At 34.8% G+C, this 24,626-nt stretch overlaps 2 protein-coding genes across 2 annotated transcripts; one reads left to right on the top strand and one right to left on the bottom strand.

Annotated features, from left to right (window-relative positions):
* Nucleotides 1–5,870: 5,870 nt before the first annotated feature.
* Nucleotides 5,871–7,577, top strand: LOC127787059 (cyclin-U4-1). The gene is made up of 2 exons (XM_052314910.1): nucleotides 5,871–6,303; nucleotides 6,886–7,577. Exons 1-2 carry the CDS (start codon nucleotides 5,966–5,968, stop codon nucleotides 7,172–7,174), a joined length of 627 nt encoding a protein of 208 aa, XP_052170870.1. The 5' UTR covers nucleotides 5,871–5,965; the 3' UTR covers nucleotides 7,175–7,577.
* Nucleotides 7,578–18,801: 11,224 nt separating this feature from the next.
* LOC127787302 (trihelix transcription factor ASIL1-like) lies at nucleotides 18,802–20,557 on the bottom strand. Its single transcript, XM_052315276.1, has one exon. It carries the CDS (start codon nucleotides 20,106–20,108, stop codon nucleotides 19,128–19,130), a length of 981 nt encoding a protein of 326 aa, XP_052171236.1. The 5' UTR covers nucleotides 20,109–20,557; the 3' UTR covers nucleotides 18,802–19,127.
* Nucleotides 20,558–24,626: the final 4,069 nt, after the last annotated feature.

Genomic DNA, 24,626 nt, shown 5'->3' with positions numbered 1-24,626 from the left:
TTTTCCCAAAATTCCAACTATGCCCTTTATCAAATATCATTTTTATCCTCAAAATTATTCTCGGGTGTTACAAATGTAGTTATAGGGCACACATCAAGATGGAGTGAATTAATTATTAAAAAAATTTACTTTCAAAACCTTAAACAAAGTAAAATGTTTTTCGATAAAAAAAATAATACGAAAAACAAATAAGGAATGAATGAAAGCTAAAAGGGAAAATGAATAATGCAAGCATAAGAAACTACAACGATTTATAGTGGTTCGACTTATCCAAGCCTAATCCACTACCTTAATTTTTCGTTAAGGATTTTAAACTCAATCCACCTAAAATATCTATTTAAACCAAGTAGATCTTATAGTCCAAAGACTAGGAATGTGCAATCTCCTATCAAATAGATAGGCTCTCAAGCTCTACAAACTTGAAAACAAATGAACACAATAGTAAAGAGAGTTCTAAGAGTTTGCCCTCTTAGTTACAAGTTCTCTTAATGAAAGATAAGACTTGAAAGAAATCTAAACAATAAATAGATTATAAGCCTTTACAATAAATGAGTGAGAGAAAAGAATGTAAGCTCAATAAATTCTCTTAGACACTTGCTAGCTTGGTAGTTGGATCATCTAAGAGTTTTAAATGATCTTTTGGACGAGCATTTATAGTTGTGGGAGATAGCATTCAAAAATCTAACCGTTGGGGGTTGTTGGGCGCTCATTTAATACATTTTAAAAATAGTTGTTAGGTTTCCTGTGAACACAACAGTCAATAGATTAGTAAAAATTCAAAAGTCGATCAACAGTTTATTTGAATCGGTCGACAGGTCCTTGTGCAAGTATTTTGTTAGTCCACAGATGCATAGGCATCGATCAACAGATGGCTTGCACACTATTAAAGTAACAAGGCTTGGCATTCTTTCGGTCGACAGATGCATAAGCATCGATCGACAAATGAAAGCCATTCTCCAAAACATGCATATTGCCAGTCGATAAATGCATAAGTATTGGTCGATAGATAAAAGTCAAAACAAAAAAGTTGATCAACAGATGACTAGCTATCTGTCGCCAGATAGATGTCATTTCAAGGACAACCATTATGCCAGTCAACAAATACATAAGCATCGATCAATAGATTAAGGTCATGCTCATGAGCAAGCATTCTTCTAGTTGACAACCTAAGGGCAATCAATCGACAATTGAGCCAAGATTTAAAAATTGGTCGACAGGTAACCATGATCGGTCAACAAATGACCTTAATATTCTGAAAAATTTTCCTTCATTTTGAAACCATTTTGACTAATGGTGAACACACTCTTTTCAATATAAATTTTCATAACTATTTGTATAATGAGCTTTGATCAAGATGGCTAGTTTTACAAAAATGTTTTGTTTATCTTAATGACAAATGATTTTCAATAATAGATATGAGAAAGCCAAAGAAATATTTTTCATCATCAAAACTAAATACACACGTTTGAACATAGAATTGATCACGAGATACATCAAAACAAAAACAAAAAAACTATACAACTATGTACAGAAAAAGTTTTCAAAAGTCTACACCAAGAAAATTAACTCTCAATTATGATCATCCCTAAATATTAGAATGGTATATTTGTACTAATGGTAATGTTTGTGATGCCAACCCCCGACTACTCCCAACAATAACTTAAGAGTGCCAGAAAACATAATCATGAATTAACCATCATTTTACGTAAAATTTAACATTTATGATATCAACTTCTAATTTTTAAACAATTCCACCCAACAAAGTAAAATAAGACTGACTGGTCAGCCTAAAGTCATATCAAGCTTTTATTTTGTTATATAGAGACATTTTTGTTAATTTTTATTAAAGTTTAAAACTAAAAAAAATTTAGTCTTTTTCTACTTCTTTTGCTTGATATTTGATATTATCATTCTTGCACGATTTTTCGTCGCTCATGTCCTTGATTTTGACAGATGAGGTAAATCACAATTAAAGATTTTGTCTCACTATTCAAGATAAAAAATTAAACTCACGATTTATTGACATGAATCTCGAATTATTATAGTCTAACCATTTCATGTATATATTGCGACTGCTTTTGCTTTATATTTGTTCCGCTGGATTCCATCCACCATGCTCATAAAAATCTTTATTGATTAAATAAAACTCAATCAACAATAATAATGCACAATATTCTTTTAAAATAAATATCATTAAAAAAACCATTAAAGGACAAAAGCCAAATATTTTCTAAAATCTTACTAAAAGCTGGCTCACAACATGAAATCCGTCGGTGATAAGACCACTGGGTTATGTGTATATATATATATATATACGCACACTTATATATATATATATATGTATGGATGTATCGTCAACAGCAACAGGATGCCCATTAACATGCCAACATGTGAGTTGTAAACTGACGTGGCAAGATCCAACGGCAGATGCCCAGTACTAGAGTAGAGGAGGCTCACCAATCATTCTTCCACGCCCAAAGTACTCTGTTTTGGGACAGGGTACCCCAACAAAAGTTGAATTTGTTCCTATTGTATTTCTCTAGCACCCCTTTCTTTGTTTGTTTGTTGCAGGACCATAAGTAGGCCTCAGCCCTATTAAATGAATCAAAATTCACATTTTTACATAATTTTTATTAAAAAAATTATATTCTTAGGCCACTCTTTGACAAATCATTTACCCGATTAATATTCACTCGTAAACCATTGAATATAGATTCGTAAAAAGATAAGTCGGGTAAAATTCAAAATCCCTTTTGATACTTCAAAACGATAGTTTAATAATAAGCAAAAACAACACTCTTTTGACTCTCACAAAATCCATAGAATTATAAAGACCTAGACCTAGACCTAGATGGAGTATTATTTTTTTTTTAAAAAAAAGATTAAATTTATATGAAAAGAAAAATATCAGGGTTGAATGAAGGGTCATGTGGGTTGCTTTTGCTTGAAAGTGATATGTCAGATATGTGATGTATACAGCTACATGGGGGTGGAGAAGTTTGTGGGTCAGAAGAGTAGAGGAATGGTGGGGGAGGAGTCACATGGCCAACACATGCCTTGTGTGCATATGCCTTGCTTCAATCCAAGATAAAGTAATTATTATAATTAAATAAACTAATAGTGATGTTAATAGGGTTAATCATTATCTTAACCGTAATAATTAAATAATAATAAATATCTTCTTATCGTATATATATTCACGATAATACGATAATCACTGTTTTAATCATTTTATTTACGAGTCTCGACTAACTTAAAATTAATCTAAATTAATTCGATTGATTTTAATTCTTTATTCTTATTATCTTCATTGGTTTCGGTTCTAATTTTTTTTTTTAACTTAATTGATCTTAACTTGAGTTTGCAGCAGATCATTGGGTTTATACATAAATGAAGCAGATCCGATCATTTGAGCGAATAATGAGTTCAACACAACTTAAAATTATAAGAATTATGCTAGATGTACACCTATTTTGTACATCTTGGACTACATAAAGGAGTATTATTACCAAAATACCTTGTGCCTCACGCGCCTCTATGCCCCTCATGAGGGGTTTTTTTGTCATAATACCCCCTTATATAGTCCAAAATATACAAAATGAGTATACCAATAGCATTTTCCAAACCATAATACTATAATGTCAGTATATAAATTTAGAGTAATACTATTGGCACGTCTAGATTGACACTCATGTTAACATCTCATTAATCAATTACCAATCCACTATTTACTTGAATGATTCAATTAAGAGTGCATTGATAATTCATACAAACAATAAATATAGATACTTGAATGAATTACCAATGTACCCTTTACTTAAATAATTTAATAAGAGGTATATTAAAGAATGATTAATGGATATCAATTTGAACATGCAAGTAGCATTACTCATCATTTTAACCTTAGACAACCATTAAGTTACCTAAGAATAATTAAATCACATCGTTCTACATAAAATTTGTGTATAAAAAAAATATTAATGTTCTTATTATAAGCTCAAAATCAATCAAGATTTTCAAACTAAATATGATGAAGAGACCCACAAATATTGATGTGTGACATGCTTAGGGCAAGCGGCCACTTGATGTTGTGATGTAAAGGGAATTGACTTCCATAGAGAAGACAGCAAACGGCAGAAGCTTAAAGCAATCCAAGAAATAATAATAATAATAATAATAATAGTAAAATAATATTGAAGACAAAATAAAGGGCTGAAAGCGACGTCGTTATATGCTGTAAAGCCCCCTTGTCTTTTTTGCCGCCCCTTCCCTTCCTTCTTAATATCTTATTTTCCCTTCCCATTTATGCCCCTTGTCATTTTGAGCATTTCCCAACAACTCCCCCCCCACCCCACCGTCCTCTCAATTGGGTTTATCAGAAACTTATTGGAAGCTTTGATGTATCATGTTGTGTAAATTGTTGTTAAAGTAATTATGATAATGGTCTTGATGAGGTGTGTTTGAATTGAACTTGAACTGAACTCTCTAATATTATTTAAGTTAAGCTAAAGTTAACTTAAATAGAATGATTGAGATCAAGAGATGATCGAATAGCCTCACCCGAGAGCCTCTCTTGAGGCCTTCGAGAGACCCTCTCGAGAATTCACGCGTCACTCCATCACTGCTATTCAAGAGACCCTAACAGGTCTCCAATATCCTCACCTACAAATTTCAAAGAGAGCCCAAAATGCCCATCAATGATTGTGACTCTCCCTCTACCTGTTAGTCTCTTCCCTCCTATAAATGGGAGACTCCTCCTCTAACAAATGTATGCTTACAACTCTGCTGAGATGATAATTCTACTTGCTTTCTACATTCTACACTTCGAACACGAGATTCACCAATGCTTCTAATTAGTTTCTTTCTCTATAAATTTTTCAAAAATTACACTTGAAACACTTCCTTGTTGTAAGTAAATTTATTATTGTATCGTAATATTGAAAAAATCATATTGATATATAAAGTATTGAGCTTGAAAACAAGCTTGTTCAATAGGAGACTCATATACCATGATTCGTTCTATATTAGATTAATTAAAAAAAATAAATGGATGCAATGGAAAGAGCATGCACAAATGCTACGGTGGGAGGAGAGGCAAATCCTCATTATGTCGCCCAACTGTTTGAGAATAACAACACATGCTTGCTTGCTTAATTAGATGTGTGCATGTGTACTGTAGGACCCTACGCCCTTTTCTAGGATCACCCTTCATTTTCTACATGTGATCACGTGAATAACATGCATCAACCCAATCACCGTGACCAAAGCCCCACAATCCTCTCACTTAAGACTTTGTTTCAGGTGGGACCCATCTATTAGATGATCACCATTAATCCACATAATGTATGATCACATGAGGAAAGCATCAACCCCCATCACCATATATACATATACATCTATATATATATATATTATTTGTTATTTAAAATTTAAAATTTTAAATATAGTTAAAGTAATTGTTAGAATCATTTAGATTTGGATTCAAATTCACGAGAACTCGAGAAATTAAAAATTTTGAAATGAGGTCGATATAATAGTCGTTATAGTAATTATTTAAATATGTATTATAAAATATATATTTTTTATTTAATTAATATGATAAAGATAATAATAATTAATAAGCCCTTAATCCAACTTTCCCTCTCGAAGAAGTCAAGTTTTGAATAAAGGAATCAAAACCCAACTCAACTCCCAAACTTTTTTGAGTCAAAAAGCGCCAAGAGCACACCCTTCCACTCATCCCGGGACACCACTGCCATAATTTAAATCCCCCGGGCTATTTTCGTCATTCCAGAAGGCAATTACCTACCAAAATAACGACCACCCCCACCGCCTCTTTTGTACTTAACTCGTCGGTTCACCATCCAAGTTGTAAGTTAAAAAGCCTTTCGTTCTTCTCAAACTTGAGCAGAACAGAGACGAACGCCACCCAAAAAGCTCTGAATTTCCTTCTCTTCTTCCATCAATGGCGGATCCGCTGGAGAATCCGAGCGTGATGCCAAGGCTGATCGGCTTCCTCTCGTCGCTCCTGCAGCGCATCGCCGAGTCGAACGATCTCAGCCCTGGATTCCAGCTCCAGAAGATCTCGGCCTTCCATGGCCTGACCAAGCCGGCCATCTCCATCCAGAGCTACCTGGAGAGGATCTTCAGGTACTCCAATTGCAGCCCCTCGTGCTTCGTCGTCGCCTACGTTTACCTCGACCGGTTCGCGCAGCGGCAGCCTTTGCTGCCCATCAATTCCTTCAATGTTCACCGGCTGCTCATCACCAGCGTCATGGTTGCTGCCAAGTTCATGGACGACATGTGAGTACTGTTATTTCAAATCGTACCCAATTTTCCTTTCCGGGTTTTTCTTCTTTTCCTTCTCAGTTGGACTAGCAAATCACGAGTAAAATTTTAGGGTTGGAGAGCACCCATTAATTCTTGTGGGCTTTAGGCCAACTCTCGAGGTTGTGTGGTCTCTATTTGCTTCAACTTTTAGCTTGTCTTGAATTAGCAAATTTCCTGTTTATAACTAGATTTTGAAGCTTCCACTTCCTGATAAGGGTTTGATAATTTCGTAGAAAACGATGATATCAATTATCTTTATTTATCGTCGTCATTTCATGAAATATCTTTATACATACGAACATGTTGTTGGAACTTTAACTCCTCATTTCTTTCTTATTCGAGCTTTGCCTTTAGCAGCACATTTTATGTCACTAATATCACTTTAAAAGGTCAACTAATATTACAAATCTCGTGCTACTGAAGCAGCTCTCCTAACTAAACCAAACCTTCATGGTCCTTTCCCTCTCAACCGAGAGAATTACTTGGAAATTTGGAAATTTTTTATACTAACTAAAAGCATATTAAAGACTAAATTTTGAACATGGTGATGATCAGGTACTACAACAATGCATATTATGCAAAAGTGGGGGGAATCAGCACAGCAGAGATGAACTTTCTGGAAGTGGATTTCCTATTCGGGCTGAGCTTCCACTTAAATGTGACCCCCACCACTTTCCATAATTATTGTTCCTACCTCCAAAGAGAGATGCTTCTTCATGCAGACCCCCCAAGTTTGGCCCAGAAGCAGCTCCATTTCTGTACTTACAACAATGAAGACGAACCCTCCCATCACCAACAGCAGCAGCAGCAGCAACAGCAACAGCAACAACAGCTTGCTGTTTGATTAAGTTAATCCATTCACGATTAACTTAATGTCCAATTCATCATGATGGATCTTCCTTGACAAGGTGAATGATTGACAGCAATTTGAACAGGGATATATACAGAAGACAGTTTTTCACCATTAATGACGCTTGTAGATGAAATCCATCGATTAATTAAGGGTTAATTAATTAATTAATTAATCCCATGCATGATCTTGTATTTTTCTTACAATATGCTTTGGGTGATTAATTGGGGCTTGTCAGTCACTGTATATACAGATGGGTGGTGTCTCTTCTTTACAGTCTGGCAATCAAAGTTGTCCTCTTCTTCATCTTCTTTTCCTTTTCTTTTTCCCTTTTTTTTTCCTCTTTCGTTGTGGGATCTAAGTAGATGCGTTAACTTATCCAAGGAGAGATTCCACTTTCTTACAGGAGGAAGTGGTGTAAAATATATATGTATATATATGTATGTATAAGTATGTGGTGGCTAAGATTGGTTGTGAAGAGAACCTGAGCGGACTTTGCTGATTGACAGTTGTGTTGATATCGAAGAGGGGACAATCCATGTGCATGGATATTGGATAACTAGATTGCATGAGAGAGAAAGAGACAGAGAGAGACAGAGAGTATTGTCAGTTTACCTTTGTATAAAGGGTTTTCTTAATTAGGGTTGGTTAGTTCCTAAAATTCTGTTATTTATATGGTTTGAAAAGATTTTTGTTGGGATTGAATGACATAAATTATGGAAAATACTATGGTACTTAAAATGGTACATAAGGGTATTAATATTAATTCTTATATAATGTGAAGTTTGTTTTATATATATAATAATTTAAAGGATGTATTGTACAATGCAAAAAGGTTATATACAACCCAAATAAATGGTGTATAATAGAAAGGGCGATGTACCCCATTTACCTTAAACAATACACTTACACAATTCAAAAAGACTTTAGTTATTAACTCCAACATAACCTTAGTTATTGACTTCTAGAACTTAATAATTATGTTACAGGGTTGGACTTTATTTGTTGAAATCGTTTGGATATTTAAGTTTCACACTTATAGTAATATTTGTATTGATGTCTTATATTGTGGGTCTTATTAATACAAACGTACATCACATTAAAGTAGAATTTGTTAAAATAAGAAAGATAAAGTTATATCAAGATAAAGTTAAAATAATTTTCGAATCAAGATATTGACTGTTTAAGATAAGTCTGACAAATATTTTAAAATTTTTATCAAATTGTTTATTAAAATTTTTAAAATGCACTGGAGGACATATGTATTATTTTTTCTTATCTGTACGGTCCATAATATGCTTATCGTGAGAGATTGAAAGATAAGCATATTTGAAAAATGTCAGATAAAAAGTCACGTGACTTCTTCTTTCAATAATCACCATATAAGTTTAACAAATACATTGAAAATGAAAAAATTCTGAAATATTTTTTATATCTTATCTTTCCATACCTAAGATAGACTATCAATTAAAGTGTCAAATTTGAGTGTCTAAATAGTATTTTTGTTTATTTATAAACAATTATCGTAGAATTGTGTTTTTTAAAAGGCTATCCCACAACCCCTCAAGGTAGTGCAGATGGTCCACCGCATAAGTTCAAGAGTTTAGGCATCGCAAGGTTATGGGTTTGAGTCTAACTTCGTGCGGGTGTTAATAATCTATGTATATATGTGACACTAAGACTTAGGTTTTGGCCCGCGACATATTTATCTAACCTACTTACCCAGATGTGATGAGCCATGATTTATAGGGAAAGTGAGATGCTCCAACCAAAGGCCGTCTAGTAGGGGGCTATTTGATTTTCACGTAAAAAAAAAAAAAAATAAAAGGCCATCCCACAACCCTAAGGTTATAAGAAGATGCGTCCATACGCATGACTTGGTGAATATTATTTTGGATTCAAAGTCATAATTAATTGCTTTCTCTTTTTTTTTTGGCTGTGGGTACAAACAACTGAAGCAACTGTAATTTGCAAGCAAACAGCTTGCAATTCAACACTTTGTAAACTAATTAATTAATACACAAGAAATGGAGCTGCCTCTAAACAGCCTGTGTCATGGGACAAAGACTTGCCAAATGTCAGCCAGTTGTCACAACAGCATGATATATATATATATATATATAAAAAATGAGATGCAAATCCAGCCATTAATTTGGTGTGAAAGAAACACAATTAGTAGCATGTGTCTTTGTGTTACATATATACTCATCATATATTTGTTAATTATATATGCCTTCTTTCAGATCTAAATCTAAATTTGTTTGCCAAAGTTGAACAACCATCATTTTGGATATATATATATATATAGAATAATATTATTGGTACACCTTTGTGTACACTTTAAACTATACAAATATGTATTAATGACAAAAATATCCCTCATGAGACGCATGGAAACGAGAGATATTTTAGTCATAATACCCTTTTGTATAAGTCAAGATGTACAAAAATATTGTACATCTAACATGATTCATATAGATATGACTACACTAGACATGTCAAAATGGATTGGGTCGGGTCATGTCCGGATAAAGGCTTTAGCCCAATTTAATATATTCTACATTAATTAATTAATCTTAATTATGTCAAAACAAATGTGTCCAAAGAATTTATAGATCTATTCTTCAGGAAACAAAGTCACATACTCTCATGCAATGATCTGTATAACATGAGAAATAGTTTTGTACATATTGAACTACACAAAGATGTACTAATGACAAAAATGTTCCTCATGAGACACATAGAGGCGCATGAAGACGAGGGATATTTTGATCATAATACCCTTTTGTGCAGTCCAAGATGTACAAAAATATTATACATCTACCATGATTCATATAGATATGGCTACACTAGACATGTTAAAATGGGTTGGGTCGGGTCATGTCTGGATAAGGGCTTTAGCCCAATTTAATCTGATCTACATTAATTAATTAATCTTAATTATATATGTCAAAACAAATGTGTCCAAAGAATTTATAGATCTATCCTTTTCCTTTAGGAAACAAAGTGGTCACATACTCTCATGCAATGATGATCTGTATAACATGAGAAATAGTTTTGTACTATAATATATATGATTAGAAGACAAATAGATTTTCATTATGTTTCTTCTTATTTTCTTTTCTGCCTGTCCTCTTCTCTCATTTCTCTTTTGTTTTACCTTTATTAGTATGCTCTCTCATTTCTTTTTATTTCTTTTTTTCTTTCAATTTTATTGTCCAAGTAGACTTTAGTTAGGACCACGATTCCGAAAAGGGAAAAATAAAATAATTATTGCTTGATTGTTGTCATGACTTGGTAACTTGACGGCTTAACAAAATAAATACTCATAATCTTTTTAATGTTGAAAGTGAATCTTTAAGCCTGAATAAAAAAAAAAAAAAAATTTGTTAAATAACTAAGAAATCTCTAAAACGGCTCGAAGACATTATTTCGGCATTTTCAATCCGTTTCCCATTTTGGAAGTAAAAAAACCTGAAATATTTTTTGAGTCATTTCTATAATTTGTGAAACGTTACGACGTAATTTCACAAGTTACGTAGAACGACTAAAAAAGCGTTTTTGGCGACGACACTACACAAAAAGGGTTATTTTGTGACGATTTATAAACCGCCGCAAAATATGTTTTTTGTGATAGTTTCTTCAACATTTTGTTGCGATTTTTAAAAATTATTTTTAAAATTTAAAATTTTAGAATTAAATTTTGTGGCGGTTTTCGAGAAACCACCTTTAAATTTTAAACATAATTTAATAATTAAAAAATTAAATTAAATTAACATTTACGATGGCTCTTAACCACCGTAAAATTTATTAATTTAATCATTAAAAAATCAAATTTTATAGTAATTTTTGAAAAATTACTACAAAATTTAGAAAATAATTTAATAATTAAAAATTAAATTAATTTAACATTTACGACAATTTTGAAGAACTATCATAAAAAAATAATCTAATATTCATATTAAAAATATATAAAATTTTGATAATTTTTAAAAAAAAATATGCTAACTCTCTTTTTATTTTTTAATCAAATAATTTAATTCAATTAATTTATTCCATTATTCTTTTATTTTATTTCATTTGGGGCCAAGTATAATTTCAAAAACTTGATGGATGGAAATATAATTTAAAAACTTGAGCTTATGAGTCCAAATGTAATTCTAAAAAATAGTTGTTGGATTACTATATAATTAATATGCACGGGTATATGACAATGAGACTTTGCAAATCGGCTGGTTTCATGTGCACACGCACACATGAGACGTCCTAAAATCGAAACTGGGAAAGACATTATTAGAATAAAATTCTAGCATTGTCATGTGGGGGAGCAATCGTGAGGCCGCTTGGCACACAAGCAACGGGGCGCAACCGGAAGCCATGCAGTGTGCGCGATTGATAGCCTTGTGCACATCAGAAATAGCAACAAATTTTCTGCTAAAATCATTGAAGTTTAGTGGCGATTTCAAAACCGCTGCTAAATGTTACCAATGCCCCAAAATAATAGATTTTGTGACGGTTCTTAAACCGCCACAAAAAAATATAATTTTGCGATGGTTGCTCAAAATTGTCCAAAATGCTTCACAATGGCTATATCTACGGCGATTTTGAAAATCGCTACAAAATGACCTCAAAAAAAAATCACCGCTAAAATTCAATTTTTTTGTAATGCGAGAAGTAGCGAAAATGGAGGATACAACAACAAAGAGATGGGTGTGAAGCAGGGGCAAGAGGCGGTGGAGAGGGAAGATGCAACAGCGAGAGGTGAGGCGGTGACAACAAAGAGATGAGTATGCAGCAGCGACGAAAAAGAATGATGCAGTGGCGAAAAACAAGACAACGAGAAAGTCATTGGTGAGAGGTGAGATAGTAGAAAAAAAATAAAATTAAATATAAACTAAAAAAAATTAGAGATGAAACACTGAAAAATAGTTTTGGCTAAACAAAAATGAAATTAAAATTTGATGTCTAAAATGTAAATATTTTATGCGATTAGGGATGGTAATGAATTACCTCTCTACGTAATTGTTCTAAAAACTTTTTCTTATTACTATTGATATATCCTGTATAAAAATATTACAAAAAAAATAAAAAAAATGAAAAAGCAAAAATTAAAGATGGATCGACCCAAAAAAGTGGATAAGGACCCAGTGAGCCCTTTCTCGCCCCTCGCTGGCGAGAGACCCATGATCCCTTGCACTACCTCAAGTGGCGGTGACAAGGGTATGAGACCTCTCTTGCCCCACCCCCACGCCACCGGCCACAACCAAAGTGAGAGGTCCTCAACCTTCTGCGATGCTCTCAAGCGACGGCGATAAGGGTGAGAAACCCCTCCCGCCCCACATCGCCGACCGTGGACCAAGGTGGGAGGCCTTTGGCCTCTTGCTTTTTCCACAAGCGACGGCAACAAAGGCAAGAGACCTCTCCAGCCCAACTTCGCCGTTTGCGATCAAGGCGGGAGGCTATCAGCCTCCCACGATGATCTCTTTGTTGACGATAAGGGCAGGAGACCAGTCTCTCTCACCCTCTCCAAGACGGGCTGACCTCGAGTACGAGGAGAGGGTCCCATAACGTGTTAACTAGGATAACTTTGATATTCAATTTTTTTTTAAAAAAATATAAATATTACCCATAAAAGATAAATATTATTGTAAGAGTTTTAATGTTGATAAACTTAAGATTATTCTATACTTTTATTATAAATAAATAACCTCGCATTCTAAAAAAGTTAGTTTCCGATATTGGTATAAATATTATTCTTAGGCTTTCAATATCTTCTGTTGTCTTAATTTAAACTTCGAAATATTTGCACAAAAATTTTTTTATACCCTCAAACTATTTTCTTTTTTGCAAACTCAAACAAATTGACGATGACATTTTTACCTCATAAATTCATTAATGTGTTCGAGCAACAACTATAAATTCATCTATATCATTGTTTTAATTTTGGCAAAAATATTATACTTACAAATAAATTTTTCTAATTAATAAAATTTACAATAGTTTTATTCAAAAATTAATATTAATTTTATTTGAAATTAATAATAATTCATAAAAGTGACTAATTTTTTCGTGAATTTTAAATAAGATTATTATGAACTATTATTAATTTTAAATATAATTATTATAATTTTTGCATGAATGGCATTAATTTGTGAATATTACTTATTTAAAAGAGGTGGTTGTGAATATAGTATTTTTTTAATTTTAAAAAAATAGAAAAAGTACACCTCATCAAACGGACGAAACATGAATATAGCATTGTAAAACTCCGTACACCTGCGATAACTCGGCTAGGTACTTACCCCTTCCCCCCGGCGGTATCTTTTCAGCAACGTCCGTCTCATGCAACAACTTTTCAGACGGTGCTAGCGTTCCCAGCATATACACATATATATATATATATATAAATCGTTTTATTTGTACTGATGGGATGACAGGTTTGATAATCGAATCGAACTTCATCCGATGATAAAATCCAATCATCGATCATCAAGTTGGGCTTCATCATGAAGCTTTATTAGGCTTCATTCGCAAATAAAACTCAATCGGGTTTCATCCAAAGGTAGTTGCAACGAGGCGACAAGATAATGCAGCAACGATCGATGCAAGGTGCTATGGCGAGACGATAGCAGAATGCAGCGGCGTCGTGAAAGGCACTGCAATGGCTGTCGCGCGAGGCACTGCAACAGGGCAACGAGAGGATGCATCAGCGGTTGGCGAGGTGAAGAAAAGGCCAGGCGAAGCAAAGCTTGTTGGAGGCGACCATGGATAGGGGTGGTGAATCTGCAAATTAAGTGAGAACATTTTTGTCATTTGGTGCCTTCAATTTCAACGTACAAATAGCATTTTCATATATATATATATATATATGCAACAGTACTATATATTGCCTGCAGCGTGTCACGATCTTGGCACCTTCTTTACTTTAACCATGCCGGCCTTATCTTGATTACACACTAAGTCAGCTAAACCACAATAGTAGGCAAAGACAAGTGACTTTGGAAGCTAAGAGTTTGAGTGAATGAAAAAGAACTTGTATTACTCTAGAGAAAACTTACAAGTGAATGCTTGCAACTTTATTTGGATGCTCACAAATGAGGCACCTCCTTCTATTTATAGTCTTCCACCTCCTCAATGGATGGTGGAGATTATTTTGATCCTACGGTAGTGATTGCTCCACCAAAAGCTTCTCTCACCTCTATACATATCTACACTTATCTACATTATTTTGGAAGCTTCTAGACTTAGCCATAAAAACGCTTGCATGTTGCTTAGTCCTCTCTTGCATAGCGCTTGCGTGACAAAGTCTGAACCTCTAGTGTAGATGAGCATCTTTACGCGCTAAGCATCTAGTATTCCCATGCAGCGTGTGACAGGCAGCTCCATCCCATCCTTTCAGTCTCAACCACCTTCTCCTTTCTTTGCTCTACTTGATAATACCTAGAAGCTCTTTCTAGATGAAGTTGGTGGCCTTCCCACAGCATCCTTGGAAAGTCGATCGAAACGGATAGCATCCCAACGATCAAGATGGAGACAAAGAAAGAAAAAGGAAAGACAATAGTAATAATAGAAGTGAGACCTCCATTCATTCTGTGCTATTTTTTTTTTTAGATTACGCGCTAATATTCGCATCTCCGTCAAATCTGTTCCAGAGTCATCACGAGAGAGGTAAATCAGGGATGTGCTTGGGTAATTAAAATTTTTATTATTATTATTATTATTAAAATTTATTCACTAGCACTTACCAAAAATCACTTCCAAAAAAATATAAATTTTTTACTTTCCCAAAAATCAATCCCAAGCTAATAATTTTCAGACTTTACAACTTCCTTCTTTGCGAAGCCATTGCTTGCTATTTTTGCCTTGGAGGGAGAATCAATTATCCTATGTAACTTTTGACGTGACAAATAAATAAAACTTAATTAATTAGTATGAGATTCGGCCAAAAGAATAGTCAAAATTTAATTTAATTTTAAATATTTGGCGGTCAATGATGCCTCAGCCTGAGCCTGACAATCTGACAAAATTGACGAGCATTTTGTCCGTCAGAATCATCAGAAGGATTGATTGTGTCCAAAACCAAATCTATCCAAAACTATACATTCACTCATATTCCATTAATTCATTGTTTCTATCAACCACCCCATCACCTCTTTTTAAGTGTATTTTTTTAAATTAAAATTACAATTCCTATCTTTTCTATATCAAAAAGAACAAAATATAAAAAATAATTTAAATTTTTATTTTTTTATATTTTTATTAAATTTATCTAATAACTATTAAAAAAAATACTCAACTTCTTATTTTAATTTTTTTAAATATACTTATTTTTTCTTCATATATTTTGATTCTTATAAATAAAAAAAATATTTATACTTTTTAATATATTTTTAAAAAATTTAAAATATTTTTTAAAGTTATCTTATCATTTTATATTTTAATACAAAAATTATTTCAAACTCACCTTAATACAATTTTATCATATATTTTAACAAACACTACGTATGTAAATAATAAATAAAGTGTCTTGTCAGTGGTTGTAAGGTATAAACTCTACAAAAGCATTAGATTCCATGTTCCAAGTTTTCTTAAGATTTGTTTCTAATTAATTTGTCATTGTATATTGTAGAGCAAACACAAAAGAAAAACAAAAAGAAAGAAATCTATTAAAGCCCACTTAATTGAGTTTATACGTTCATTTTTTGTTAATAAAATGAAAACAGTACATGGTGTTGATAATATTCATTTTTCAATATTTTAAAAATAAAAAATAAAAAACGATATTTGCTTGATAACAAAAAAACATAAATAAAAAAATTACCACCACAATGTCCCTTGTGATTTAGGGTTCCTACCCAGACATCCATTATTATGATTTGTTTTTTAGCTAAAGAAGTCACTATTGGTCATTATAATCGCCTTTCCCAACGTGAATATGCCAGAGATGGAAGGGGTGGTTGGAGAGGGTGGCAAATGGCAATGGTCTAAACCTACAGATTCCAACCACCAATCCAATCGGGATATCAGATAAGATTACTCTTGATTGCATCTCTCTCTAAGACACAAACTTGAGCATGTGAAACCGAATGAGACTATTCTTTGAGAGGCAATACCCATACTATAGATATATGTGTTTAGAAACTGAATTGAGGCAAAACTCCAGCAAGTCCTTGTCTCTCTCTTGACCATGTAAAGAGAATTTGGAAGAATACTCCCCTGGCCATAGCAAAAGAACTAGAAGAATATCCTTGGCCTCCAAAACAAAAGGATCACTATCTTGCATTAAAGTACAAACTTTGATTACCCGTTTTGGACCACCTCTCAAACATATTCCCCAAAAAAAGAAAAATACTACTTTTTTTAAAAGGAATATTCCTTTTGGGAATATTAAGAGTTCCAAAGCACTCTAAAAATCTCTAGGATCTTTGTATAAATACAAGTTACCTGCAAATCCTATCCAACATGGGACCTAGACAAGCCAATCCCATAGGAGACGCTGTTCCCAAAAAATCCAAGGTAATTGCCACTATTGTCTGCAGTTTTCTGAGATACCACCACAAAAAGCCTGTAAATACCTAACAACACTGTTAAAAGAAAGCATCTAAACAAGCTATGTTTGTTTGACAAGTTCAGATAACTACAAATCCTAGTTCCAAAGGGAAGATAAGGAGTACCCCCATCCCCCTGGATATCCCTGCTTTTCTATGTCCCAACCACAACATTTCAAGTCTTCCTGTCCTGCTGTTTCCTCTATGTATCCAAGAAAATTGAAACAAAAGCCATATTCAAGGAGATCACAGTGCTAGTGAACTAAAACACAAAACCATTGCCAAAAACAGTAATTTCAACCCAGAGTCCCTTTTCTTGTACCAACATATAAATATAATGGCTTTTGCATTATAGTTTATGGATAACAGAAATCAAATAAATGTTGAAATTCACCAACACTATCTTTAAATGAAAATCTAAAATGGCTTAATAAGATCAGCTGCAACACCAAATCCAACAAGAACAGTGCCAAAGATACAAACCGAAGTTCAGCATAACACAAATCAAATAAATGTGGAAATTCTAGACTATCTTTAACCACAAATCAAATTAGCATTGATAGGGTAAGTTGCAACATTGAACAAAAGAGCAATGTGAAATGTGCAAACCAAAGTTAAGCAACCAATACAACAGTGCTCCACACAACACTGAGCCCAATCAACCACTGAGCTCAGACCAATCACTAATACCAAACAATGGAATCTTATGTTCAAGTGCGCCATCCTTCCTTCACAATTAAAACCCCTGGCACCCAAAGACCATTCAACAAATAGATTCTTTTCACAAAATTAAAACTTTCCACTAAAAAAAAATTCCAAAAATTCCAAACAAAAACTCCAACCAAATTATGTTCCAAATCAGAACTCTATCGCCACATCATAACACATTGTCAGATGACCCATTCAGCAGCTGCTGAAGCAAGGGAAGCCCTGACCCAGCGGTTCAAAAAGAGAGGCTTGCCTAGTTAGCAGTTCCCACTTCAATTGAGAACTGTTGACTGGGGGGCAGTGGTCCGAAAAACCCGACGGGAACCAGCCAGCAGCAGTTGACATTAAAATGGGCACCAGCTAGAAGTTTAAATTTGGAAATTGTTTCTAAGGAGTTTTAATTTGTTAAAGAACATATCAACATGATTGATAAAACACAGGTGAAAATAAGCAGCAACTCTGCAACAACAGAAACCCAACTTTAAATCTTTGTGCTTGCCCTTAGGCCACACATACCACCCACCAAACATTAAAATCCAGCAATAAAACCAGCTCCGCTCCTTCCAGAAATTCACTGAATATTCTAAACATAATTTGCATCTATTTTATTGGAATCCAATCTCAATGGAAAATAACAAGATTTAAGCCCATAATGCTATCTCCACCAAGTTAGATATAACCACACACTTAAAAAAAATGTGCACAGCATTCCCTTTTAAGTAGAATAATTAACACAAGCACTAGTATGCGGCTGAGGACATCACAGCTTTTGCCAATGTAGCTTGCCACCATGCAAATTCTTGCTAAGAGAAGCATGAAACCTTCTTATGTGCCAAATATTTTGTAAAACACTTTAGCATACACGATATTACTAGAAAATATGAACTTCTGTAATGTGGTAAATTTTCCCAGAATTTTAAAACAAGTTCCCCATCAAATGACCAAAGGAAACCCGACAAAACCTTAACCAGCAAGTTCCATTTTGCTTAAAATCTATTGTTAACTTAAACTTTTACTCTTCATTTGGAACTAGGATTTTTCAACGAATAATATATTAATGTTTTATGTACATATATTTTTACATGCACATAAAACATTTGTTTTCTTTTTTTTCTCTTTCTTCCACAACTCCTTATTTTAACATACTCTTTGAATCGCTCAAGAACAGCATTTAACTTCTGTTCACAGCTTTTAAACATCAGCTTCAACGAAGTAATATCAAATGAAGTAAATGAAATAGCAGACACAAAAAGAAAAACCTAGCAACTGAAACCCAATTCAAGTTTCCCGTGTTATAAAATTGAACAAACTACCACATCCTAATGCAACTGAAAAATAAGAGGACCATTTCTATCATGCTTGATCTTGAATTCAAGACAAACAGAATATTTTCATGCAGTTAAATGTGAAACGTTCAATTAAACCCACATTCAACAAAAACAAGCTACTGCTAACTTGATGTTTGAATTACACGGTCACTCTAAATCATTAATGCAAGAAAAGCTACATAGGAGAGAACTAAACGTGAAAATCTAACTACAAACTTACAAGTGCTAGTTTGGGGGAGCAGAAGCTTTGAACCTAATTTGACGAATTCAGAGGCTATTTCCACAGCTCCCAGGAAGAAGGCAACTGACGAGAACCCCAATCAAAAGACCTACTTTGTTCTAATGGCCACCCCAAACCCCAAGTCAAGATTCTGGAGTAGGCATCCTCTTTAGTTTCTTGCTTTCCCTCTCTGAAAATGCCTTTGCAAAAGCCTCAACAATCTGATGCTGCGACTCAAGGATCATCTCGGTCCTCTTCAACTCCATCTCCATCCGCATCGACTCGATCTCCCTTGCCATATCCATCTTCATCCTCTCCATCCTCATAAATCCATCTCCCAACGCCTTGATTGCGCAAGCCATCTCCCCCACAGGTGACCCTTCTCTTTTCTTTCCCCCTCGTCCGGAACGACCTGAGGCATCTCTTTTCACGGAAAACCCATCCCTCACAACCCTTGTAGTCAAAATATTAGGGCTAGGGTTAGGGGAAACGTCGGGATAAAATTTTCCGTTATAAGTCTTCGTCCCATGCGGTGGAACTCCGCCCCAGCGGCCGGGAATTCTGATCCGGAACCCGCTCCCGGCGCCGCTGCCGATCCCGTTACTCATCGGCGCACCAGCACCTCGATCGTACGAACTGCCGCCGCGCTTGACGCTCTGATACAAATCCTCCTCCTCGTCCGGGTCATCGTTCTCGTCGTCATCGGCGTCGTGGCTTGACTCAACGGCGGCGGCCAAAGAGGTTCCCTTCTCCATCGAGTCCATGCGCTTGAAGTGAACCCATGAGGAGGCGAAACGGTGGCCGTTCGGAACCGAAGCGGCGCGCTGGACCTCCGTGCGATAGCGTTTCCGGAGCTTCTCCATCTTGTGACGGCACTGCACGGCAGTCTTCGGCGGGCTGCCTGCGGATCTGGCAGCAACTGCATCGGCAACCTCCTGCCAGTGGTTCGCCCTCAGATTCCCCCGCCGCAGGGAATACCACTTGTCACGATACGAATCAATCAGCGCCACCGTCTCGTCGTGAGACCAGCACGGCGGGGGAAGGCGACGGGAGGAGGAGGAAGGCTTGGAAGGGGGCGAGAAAGTGGCGAACTCATCCTGAACCATAGACAGAGACTCAGCCATGGAAGCAAAAGTGAAGGATAAAGAAAAGAAAACAGGAGGAGAACGACGAGATTAGGAGAAGGAGAGAAGAGGCAGGCTGATTGAGGCGGTGGAAGGAGGAGGAGGCGGCGGTGGCGGTGGCGGTGGAAAAAGGCGGAGGCATAATAATAATAATAATAATAATGGTTGGAATTTTTAGGGTTAGGGGAGGAGAGAGCGGCTGATATGGAGATCTAGAAAAGATGGCCGCCGCGCCGCTTAGGGCGGTGAGAGGGGCTAACGTGCGCAGAGGGGAGGCGGCCACCAATTCCGTGTGGAGGCTAACCTCCGCCGCCCGCGCCCGCCCCCTCGGGGCGGCTCTGACTTCGCCGCTGCCCACTCGCACTCGGCCCTCCTTAATTTCTGCTGCTTTTTTTTTTTTCTTTTTAATTTTTATTGTTTTGTGTTTTTTCCCCAAAGCGTGGGCTTCTTTTAACCCTAATAATCTCGCTGGCGAATGGGCGATACATAGAAACAGAAACAAACGAGAGAGTTGAGGGGCTTATTAGTCATTTCCCAACTCCCCTCCCCTCGTGATTGCCGCCTATTCCCCTCACGATATCACATCCATTCCATTTATTTCACTGTAAAATTGGAAATATCCGCCTAATTATTAATAAACAATATATATTAACCTAATCGACACTACAAATATCATTAGGAATTGCGAAAGAACGTTCGCTTCAAAAAATAGTGTATATTTATTTTTATTTTTAAAATAATTTTATTAATTAATAAAATATTGTGAAGCATGATATATTTTTGAGCTAAAAGCATGTTTGATAAAAGAATTAAATTACATGTAGCATTTTGCAAAAAAGACAAATATATTCATAACATTTAAGAAATAATAATAATATTTTACATATTATTTTTAAAAATATTAATTAATACAATAAAAGTATCCTCTTATCTTCTCTTCTACTCCTTTTGCTTAGTGAATTAGTTAGAAACTAATAATTTTTTATTTTGCGATTCTTAAACCATCATCAAACTAGAGAAATAAATCAACAAATAATCAAATTCTAACTAGTTTACCATATAATAATAAATGATGAGAAAATATAGACGATGTGAGTTTATTTTCATCGTATTAAAATTTTTAATATTTGTGAAATAATAATAAAAGAAAAATATAATAGAATTGTAAAGTTAAGATAACTCATTATCATTTTTTAAATATTAAAGGTGTACATGTCTTTTTGTCATCACTCAAACACAATAATGAATTTATTTTCTAGGAACATTGTCATTAAGTTGCTTAAACTCTGCAAAAAAAAAGAACGATCAAAAGATGTAGAGTAATCTCAGCACAAATACTCTGATGCTTAAGTTAAATACTTAACTTCACTAAAGACTTAAATGCAGTATTGAAATCAGTATCATATGCGTACTCTTTCTAAAATGAAGACTAGTCTATGTTAATATTATGTGAAATAAACCACACAACCAAAACCTTTTGTCAATCATCTTCTCGATGGATCTAGTTCTTCTTCCCATTCTCCGATCTAGGATTCTTGTTCTTCTCTCTCTTATGGTTTAGGGTTTCTCTCACATTTGCGTGATTGCGATTTGTTCTTGAAGCAGACAACACTCCCAATTGTTCCATACATATATATATATATATATATGTATGTGTATGTGGGGGGGGGGGGGTGGCGGCCAAGGGACACAACTAGAATTAGAATAAACAATTTAAGTGGACTTGGTCTTGGCTTGGGCTTCAAACACCAATGACCGAACCCAATTTATTTATTTTTTTGACCCAATCAAATTTATTTGTTATATATATTTGACCCAATCAAGTATTTTAAATCATATATCAACAATCTATTTATAAATAAACATAAAAATTTGTGATAAGAATCCCTAATATTTCAAGATCCACTAGAATTAGAATTCTTATAGATAATGTTTATATTTTTACAAATGATCATCAAATGTCAAAGCTATCATGTTTGTGCTTTATTCGGCACCTTCCCAAAAAAGGAATTTATTGGATAAGCTTCAGAAATGTTAAGTCTCTCGGAAATGTTTCTCTCGAAATGTTAGGTCTCTCGAAATGTTTGTACTCTTTTGATCTCTCACAGACACAGTCTCCCAGAGACATTCCATGTTTTCGGGGGATGTTTAGTCTCTCTGATATCATTTTTTAACCAATAACACCTTGGACTTTTGGGTTTTTTTGTTCTTTAGTAAATTTTTGCTTATGACACATTAATTGCTCTCCATTTTCTCCTTTAGGTTTTTCAATGAAAAAAGTAGAGTTAATCAATGATAATTTTTCCTTGTCTTTATTTGATATTTTCAGTCTCCTGAAGGATGATGTGTTTCAAATTTGTGGCTTCCAACGACATCTTCTCTTGTAGAATTATTTTGATCTCCCGGAGATCGTTTATGCTCTACATGTTCCTATTCATCCTCTTCATTGTGTGATTTGCTTTTATTGTCATTTCTTCTTCTCAAGCATGTTTTTCGAATGTGTTTTTTAGTTTCTCAGAAGGTGTTTTTAGGACAATTGTATCATAGATCTCTTCTATTTTGAGTTTTTCAAGGACTGGTTGTCAATTTGTTGTGCTTTATTTCTCGAAAGGTACTTTTCTCCTTCCTTCGTGTTTGCTTTTTGTTCGATTGTCTTTTTGATCAATTGATTACCTATAAGTTTTTCAATCAATATCCCATAAGACTTTCAATTAGTCTCCCGCAAGTCTTCCAGTCTAACTCTCGCAGCTTGTTGACCATTTTCTTACTTTATCTAGGTCGATTTTTTTAAGTTTATTACCAATTTCTTGTTAAGGCTTGTTTAAACCCTTTTTTTGTTTGTTGTGTTTGCCATGGTTAGCCATAAGAATCCTACCAAAGAAATTCCTCCTCTTAAAACAAATAGGATCCTTGAGAGAGCTTTTCATTTTAGGGAAAGAAAGTGATATTGTGAGGATTGTGTCATCGTTTTCTTTTCCCCAAGACTATGAGATGAGATTACCTTCTCAAGGGGAGAGGTGCACAACTCTTGTTGGGAAAGGATGGATAGCAGTGCATAAGGCATCTCTAGTGGCGGGTCTTAGGTTTCCCTTTTCTAGTTTTGGTCTAAAATTTTTACAAGCCTTTCATCTTGTCTATGCTCAAATTCATCTCAATGGATGGTAGTTGTTGGTTGTTTTTTCTATTCTATGCAAGTAGAGAGGGGTGATGGCATCTCCGGAATCTTTTAACTATTTTTACAAACTTGGAAAATTGGAACGATGCATTAATCTTTATTCCTTTCAACGAGTATTTGGAGTGACCAAGTTGTTCCTTAACCTTCGGGTAAAATCGATGATTTTGAGAACAAATGGTTTGCATTGATGCCTTCTTATGATTTTGAGGCTCTTTATCCATATGGTGTTGCGACATTGATTGTGAGGAGCACGCAAGCTAAATCCCCTCGTTCTAAGATCATTCGTGTTGCTTATGGTGTTGGGTTTCATAGATCCAAAAGTAGCGAAAATTTTAAAAAAATTTAGATTAACCAAACTCTTTGGCTAATCATGAAACTTGAAAAGACCAGATCTATTTTGCAAATATATAATCTCTTTAAGAACAAATAGCATATAATGAAAAACTGAGTATTATCAAATATTAAAAAAAAATACTTTTATTAATCAAAATATGTCTGAGATTAATAAGAGATGCAGCCAACTCAAAACTCTTATGATTGGCTCCCAAATTACAACTCTATCATATGGTGTTATGATTCGACACTTAGTTGCTTTAGGACCAATTTATCTTTATGATATTATGTGAGAGGACAATATGATTGCTACGGGTTAGGGCATCCCATTAAGGAATTTAGCTAGTCTTTCTGGTATTTCTCACGATACCTATGTGATTAGGTCTTTTAATGGCGATGATAGTTCTGATGATGCCCATCCATCTTTTTCTCATTCTTCAGATGATAAACAAAGGGAAAAAAAGATCTAAGTTTCAAGAGGAGTCTTGTTCACACATATCCACACCCTAATTGGAGCAAGCTTCTCCCGATGGTACTTTTTCCTTCCTCTTTTTTGTTCTGTTATGATCCTAACTTTCTTCATTTTCACTTCTTTTTTTTCTTTTTCTTTTTCTTTTTTTTTTTTTTTTTTTTGGTTCTAACTAGTTTGTGTATGATTTGCAAAGATGGGTCGTATTGGTGATGCTATTCGAAGGAAAAAAATCGATGATGGCTCAAGAAGGCATTAGAAGGTTAAGGGTGAAGGTCCCAACAAATGACCATGACCTTCTCAAGATATTGATGCTATTTTTGTTTTTTATGCCTTTTTTAGGAGACCCCACACTTGTTCTCTCCTCTTCCATTTTTTGATTTACAACATTCTCCTCAAGTTCCTCTAATAGATGTTTCGGGCTTCTTGGTGTCCCTTATTCTTAATTCGCATCATCGTTTTGGTTCTCGACACTCTTGTGATGCTGCAATGGTTAAGGCTGGCCCTTCCAATTCATCTCATGATAAGGTTGCTTTAGATA

This window comes from Diospyros lotus, chromosome 12 (assembly GCF_014633365.1).
Source record: "Diospyros lotus cultivar Yz01 chromosome 12, ASM1463336v1, whole genome shotgun sequence".
Classification (NCBI taxonomy): domain Eukaryota; kingdom Viridiplantae; phylum Streptophyta; class Magnoliopsida; order Ericales; family Ebenaceae; genus Diospyros; species Diospyros lotus.
Note: the sequence above shows the minus strand (reverse complement) of the source record. Positions and strands in the feature narration are given on the sequence as shown.